The sequence below is a fragment of the Eurytemora carolleeae genome, unplaced genomic scaffold, assembly GCF_000591075.1.
Source record: "Eurytemora carolleeae unplaced genomic scaffold, Eaff_2.0 scaffold2738, whole genome shotgun sequence".
Classification (NCBI taxonomy): Eukaryota; Metazoa; Arthropoda; class Copepoda; order Calanoida; family Temoridae; genus Eurytemora; species Eurytemora carolleeae.
Window position 1 is genome coordinate 1 of NW_019398623.1, and position 7010 is coordinate 7010.

General features: G+C 32.3%; 1 protein-coding gene across 1 annotated transcript; it reads left to right on the top strand.

Annotated features, from left to right (window-relative positions):
- Positions 1-19: 19 nt before the first annotated feature.
- Positions 20-3861, top strand: LOC111717543 (zinc finger protein 700; the record flags this gene model as incomplete). The annotated part of the gene is given in 3 exon segments (XM_023493036.1): positions 20-131; positions 1934-2026; positions 2375-3861. Coding segments are annotated over 3 exon segments (1692 nt in total), but the record flags the coding sequence as incomplete, so codon positions are not given.
- Between the last annotated feature and the right edge of the window lie 3149 nt (positions 3862-7010).

A 7010-nucleotide genomic window follows, 5' to 3' on the forward strand; every position in this document is an offset into this window, starting at 1 on the left:
AAACCTGTAAGTTTTATGTTTAGATGAATTGAATACTGAAATACAGGAAACAGTAGAGCATAAACCTGTATTTGATCCTGATTTTCACACTGAGCTAATCATCAAACATGAATTCGAGGATTTAAATTCAGGTAATTTCGATTTTTGTAAAACAAGAGATACAGAAGTAATATCTTTTTCAACTTTTAGAAATAAAAGTTATGGAAGGGTTTGTGGAAATTCAGAAAAATGGATAATTTCTGTCATTTCAGGAATTCTAATTTGTGCCCCTTTTCTATTAACAATGGATCCTTTTTAGTAATTTTGTCTTAAACTTGGTTGGGGGTCATGGGGGGTTGAGTTGTCACAAACATTCAATAAACACAAAAATAGATTTGAGTTTATTGAATACAAACAAATAAATGAAGAAATAAATCATTCATTCAAATATTGTTGGCCAGATAGATTTGACGTTTATTGAATACAAACAAACAAATAAATGAAGAAATAATTCAAGAAAAAAGGATGCAAAAGCAAAAATATGCTTGATTTTTAGTTCTAATCAGCATTTTTTCATTAACAAAACGGTTGTTTTCATAAATTAACGGAAGAGTCCATTAATAAACAGCAAAAGTTATTAATTAATTTTAAAACTGATTAGCCGTTTTTAATAAAAAAATTAACCGTTGGAAACAAAAATGAAACAGATGAGTTTTTAAAAACAGCAACTTTCCGCTAAAATTGGATTAAAGAGTCCATTAACAAACAACAAAAATTCTTAATTTTAGAACTGATGAGCCATTTTTGTTGGAAACAAAAATGAAACAGATGGGTTTTTAAAAACAGCAATTTTTGTTCTTTTTTTTGCTAAAATTGAATTGAACTTGCAAAAAAATTTACGTATTTTGATGTTTTAAAATGTTGTCTTCGTTCCCTCTTTCCCCTTCCTATTTATATGTTGGAACTTTCTATGATTTTTTTTGCAAATTGGTGATTGCCGTAAATCCAATTTTAAGAACTGTTAAAGATTTTTTAATGAAAATTTGGAAGTTTTGGCAAATCGTTATAAACACCAATACTACAAACAACCATTAACTGATAGCACCGTTAACAATTTGACAAACCTTAATGATTTTTTTTGTCCTTCACACAACGCTAATGGCAGAATATCTTCCGTTAACTTCGTTAAGAAAATTGAGATTGCCAGCTAATGGTAACTTAAAAAAAAACAGAAAATACCTTTAATGAAACGAACGTCCTGTTTTTACCTTTAAAACTAACTGCTAGCGGAAATTTTTATTTTGTAACAGTTGGAACTAACCGTTAACCAAATGGCTAGAAAAATTTGGAATTAGAGGAAAAAAATTTACTTTTTATCACAAGTCTAATTAATAGTATAGCAAATATTTTTCCATAATGTATTTAGAGAAAAACTAAATTCTTATTTAATAACAGGCTGTAGATACAGGCCACGGTAGTTGGAGCTTCACAGCTCGGCTACTGCCACTCGGTCATAACAGTATCATTGCACATGTCATGCTAACTCTGTGATCCATGCACCCCAAAAGGGGGCTCTGGGTTGCAGGGATGGGTGGTTACCTGATAACACTTGTGTTATTGGGGAGTCATAATAGATAGAAAGTCTGCTGTGAAAACTTTGAAATAATGTGTTTGTCATTAAAGTTTCTAGTTTTCTGAACTGGTCAAGGATTTAGATTCAGGAAATGAGAAAAGCAGAAATGTTCTCTTTGGACATATTTATCTATGAAGACATCCCCCCCCCCCCAGTATGCAAAGAAGCAGGTAACTCTTCAAAATACAACTCTTCGAGAAGATAAATTATTTTGTGAGAAAAAGTATAATTTTTAATCTCTCAAAGTGTCAAAAGAAAAATTCTTGAGTTGAGGAGGAGAGGGGGAATTTGCTCCAAGAGTAAACCAATGTTTTTTTCTAGGTGTAAAAGATGTTGAAAACAGTAAACCTGTATTTGATCCCGATTTTCACACCGAGCTAATCATTAAAAACGAATATGAGGATTGTAATTTAGGTGATATGTTCATTTATATTAAAATCGAAAAAAATACCTTTAAATTATAAATAATAGATGATTTTTAAAAATATTATTAATTTTATTCAATTTCAATGAAAGTGGTGCAGTGAGATAGGCTCTACCCTAACCTTTCTCCAGATTGATGGAGAAACTATTTTATTTATTTATTTAATCACAAGTTTCTAGAAATCCATCTTTTTAGTAAAATTATTGTTCAAATAAATGAGAACTTTTTAGATTTTAAAATTACAAAAATATAAATTATTGGTTACTTTACAGTTTTTAATATTGGCTTTGCAGAAAGAAATGTTTTTATTATTATTAAATAATATTTTCGCTGTTTAGGTGAAAACACGGATGAAAGATTTGATGATTATAAATCAAAACCAAAGCGAAACAAGAAGCGTAAAGTGGATTACACTTGTAATCAGTGTGAGTATGTTGCAACTCAAGCAGGCAATCTAAAAATCCACATTGAAAATAAACATGAAGGAGTGAGATATCCTTGTTCTCACTGTGAGTATGCTGCAACTACAGCAAGCCATCTAAAGAGTCATATTGAAAATAAACATGAAGGAGTGAGATATCCTTGTTCTCACTGTGAGTATGCTGCAACTACAGCAAGGCATCTAAAGAGTCATATTGAAAATAAACATGAAGGAGTGAGATATCCTTGTCCTCAATGTGAACATACCGCAACTACAGCAAATAACTTGAAGTATCATGTTAATAGTAAACACAAAGGAGTGAGATATCCGTGTTCGCAGTGTGAATATGCGGCAACTACAGCAAGTTGTCTGAAGATGCATTTTGAAGGTAAACACAAAGGAGTGAGATATCCTTGTTCGCAGTGTGAATATGCGGCAACTACAGCAAGTGATTTGAAGAAACATGTTGAAAGTGAACACGAAGGAGTAAGACATCCATGCTCTCAATGTAAATATTTGGCAACTAGAGCAAGTAGTCTGAAGAAACATGTTGAATATAAACATGAAGGAATTAGATATCCTTGTTTGCATTGTGATTTTGCTGCAACCACAGCAAGTAACCTGAAGAGACATGTTGAAAATAAACACGAAGGAGTCAGATATCCTTGTTTAGAATGTGAGTTTGTTGCATCTCGAGCAAGAAATCTTAAGGTTCATATTGGAAGTAAACATGAAGGAGTGAAATATCCTTGTTCTCAATGTGACTATACCGCAACTACAGCATCTTCTCTGAAGATCCATGTAGAAAGTAGACATGAAGGGGTAAGGTATCCATGTTCTCAATGTGATTATGCCGCAACTACAGCAGCTTCTCTGAAGATCCATGTAGAAAATAGACATGAAGGGGTGAGATATTCTTGTTTAGAATGTGAGTTTGTTGCAACTCAAGCAAGTAACCTGAAGAAACATGTTGAAAGAAAACACGATGGAGTCAGATATCCATGTTTAGAATGTGAGTTTGCTGCAACTACGCCAAATACTCTAAAGAAGCATGTTGAAAGTAAACACGAAGGAGTGAGGTATCCATGTTCTCAATGTGATTATGCCGCAACTACAGCAGCTTCTCTGAAGATCCATGTAGAAAATAGACATGAAGGAGTGAGATATGCTTGTTTGCAATGTAAATTTGCGGCAACTACAGCAAGTTGCCTGAAGAGTCATGTTAGAAATAAACATGAAGGAGTGAGATATTCATGCCACAAATGTGAGTTTGTTGGAACTCAAGTAAGCCATCTGAAGGTTCATATTCAAAGTAAACACGAAGGAGTGAGGTATCCATGTTCTCAATGTGATTATGCCGCAACTACAGCAGCTTCTCTGAAGATCCATGTAGAAAATAGACATATTATAACTAATTATGAAAGTTCTTGTTATTTGTACGAAACGGATTTTGCAAATACAAATTTACCCGATTTAAGCATCATCCGCCTGGCCCGAAAGTAATTTTTTCTATCAGGTGCCATTTTATCTTTAAAACACTATTTTAAATAAAACTTATACAGAATTGAGCCTTAAGAAAACTTAAGTCTTATTAAACTATACATTTCAGACTAACTAACGTAAATTATGGATGATTCTAAATGAAAAAAACGTAACAAGTGTTTTATGTGGTTAATTATAAACAATTGCCGGCCAAGGATGCCGCGCACTCTTGTACAGGGTTTGGTTTGGAATTTGAATAATAAAGACGCTTGAAAGACGACATTTAAAACTTTCAAACTTTTATACTTATAAAAATTTGTGATGGAAAGGTAGGTCGCAAATGCGACGATATTACAACGTGGTTATCTATACTCAAATGACGGTCGTAAATAAGACGTTAATACCACGTTGAAATGGTCTAAGCAAATGACGTCATTTTCATTAAATTAGCAACGTTAATACGATGTCGATATGTAGTTGTCCACGGTCGAAAAAATGTTGAAATTATTTCGACCAGATTTCATGTCGACTACACGTCGGAAAAACGCCTAAATGGCGACCTTCTGGTCGTGCGACGATATCTGGTTTACTGGGTGGATAAACCAGACGAAAAATAACCAAAGCAAAAAACAAATTAACTAAAGATTAAACTAAATAAATAAATTAAACAATAAATTAAACTAAAATAAAAATTACAGAATAAATAAATTAAACAATAAATTAAACTAAAATAAAAATTATCAGGAAAAAATTGAAATATTGTAGTTAACTAAAATTGAAATATTGTAGTAAACTAAAGTAAGGAAAATACTATCTTTTGATAAGGAAAGCCGGTTAAGCTGTAAATTAAAACAAAACTTATCAGTAACATTGAAATATAGTGATTAAGCAAATAAAGAAAAATACTATCCTTTAACAAGTAAAGGGAGGAGACCGGTAGTAGTTGACGGTCCAAGAGCTGGTATAGAAGTGAGGTAGAGTCGGGGGGAGTAGTAACAACATGTGAGAAGCGAGGAAGGAAAGGGTTGCGGCAAAACCAGCAGTACTGTACATCCCTCGCAGTCGTCTTCTTCACGATATTTAACCACCTATCAATAAATAGATAGAAGCTTAAATACACATGAAAATTATAAAACCCCAAAAATATGTTACAATAAATATAATCATTCTTACAAAAAAATATATATAATTGTAAACAAAAACCGTTTATTTTTAGTTAAAAATGTGAATATATTTATAATTTATTTACATATACTCTATAGAAATCAAGACCGAACATTATGCAATGTAAGATTTAACATTATAATAAAGATCTGATTAATATCAATAACTAACTGCATAAAGTTCAAAATGGCATTAAAACCTAAAAACATGCAAAAAAACTCTTAAGCAAGTATAGTTTGGGCGAAACATGAGTTAGGTGAAATGTAATTTAGGTGAAACATAGTATTGGGCGAAACGTGAATTGGGTAAAACATTATATTGGGTGAAACGTTATTGGGTGAAACGTTTTGGGTGAAATGTTATTGGGTGAAACATGATTGGGCGAACTGTTACCACACCCTAAAAACCTAAAAACATGCAAACAAACACACAAACACACTTGTTCTTCTGCTCTACTTTANATTGCTTATACGTATCGTTTGCACTAATGATTGATCGGACTAACGTACATTCGCACTAACGTTCATTCGGACTAACGTTTTATTTGAGGGTTAGGGTAGGTTAAGACAATTTCTTGACCGAGCGCTGCGGCTAGGACAGGCTATGGGGCCTAGCGCCGCAGCTATTACAGGCTAGGGGGCCGGGCGCTGCGGCCACAAGTATTAATGATCAGCTGACTTTATTGCAAAAGCATGTTAGTTCAATCGGACATTAATGCAAATAATATAGCATCCTGCAATCTGAACCAAAACTAAAGAGAATCAAGAAGAGTAAATATGAATATCTTTTAAAACTAAATATTTTTCATTTTCGTAAGATTATTCAATTTAACAAAATTGTTGCGTGTAATAATTAATATTAATTAATATCCATGTTCTCAATGTGAGTGTGCTACATCTAAGCAGGTAACCTGAAGATTCATATTGAATGTTAACAATAAGAATTGAAATATTCTTGTTCTTAATATGAATTTTCTGCATTTATGGCAAGAAATCTAAGAAGACGTTTTGAAAATAAACACAAAGGAATGAGCTATCCATGCTCACAATGTAAGCACGATACAACTAGCTCAAGTGATCTAAAAACCAAGTTGAAAATATAAATGAAGGAGTGAAATATCAAATCATAAATCCAGAAACAAGAAGTAAAGTTAAGAGGGAATAAATGGCATATCTTACAGAAAGGATGGATATATATAAATTTTACTAGATTTAAATATTGAATTATTATTTCTGTTATTATGATTATTCTGTAAATACAGTTGACAGATTCAAATGATAAACACTTCATCTAAAATAAAGAGTTGATCGAAAATTTATGCTTGCAGAATTAAACAATATTTTTTTTATTATTTTCATTTGTTCTTCCTTCCTTTTTTTGTCCAAAATTTCAAACTTCATGAATGAACACATGTCTTTATAATATTTTAAAAAAATCTCATTATTATCATTTTACAGCTTGTACAGGGTGTTCCAATAAACATGGGAAAGAAATGACCACTTCTAGAAATTGGTTCAGATTCCAATTAAGTAAAAATCAACAAAATCTCCGTTAATTTTAAAGATACAAAGAAGGTAAACCTCATTTTAGAAAGCTGTACGAATTTCAATCTTTTGTGATGCACTTTATAATGTAATTTATGAATTATCAGAATTCACAGACGAAATTCAATTCGTCTCTCAATTCCCATGTTTATTGAGAAACCCTACAATCTATATAAATGTCATCTTTCATGTATAACCAAAGAATTTAAATGTCGTCTTTCATCATGGATCAGCTGTTTTTGACATTCAGCTGAATATGTTGGTATTGTTGATCCGCTCTACTGCCCATCCGTCCTATTGCCCATCCGCTATACTGCCCATCCGACCTACTGCAACATCTGACCTACGACAGTTGTAGGTCGG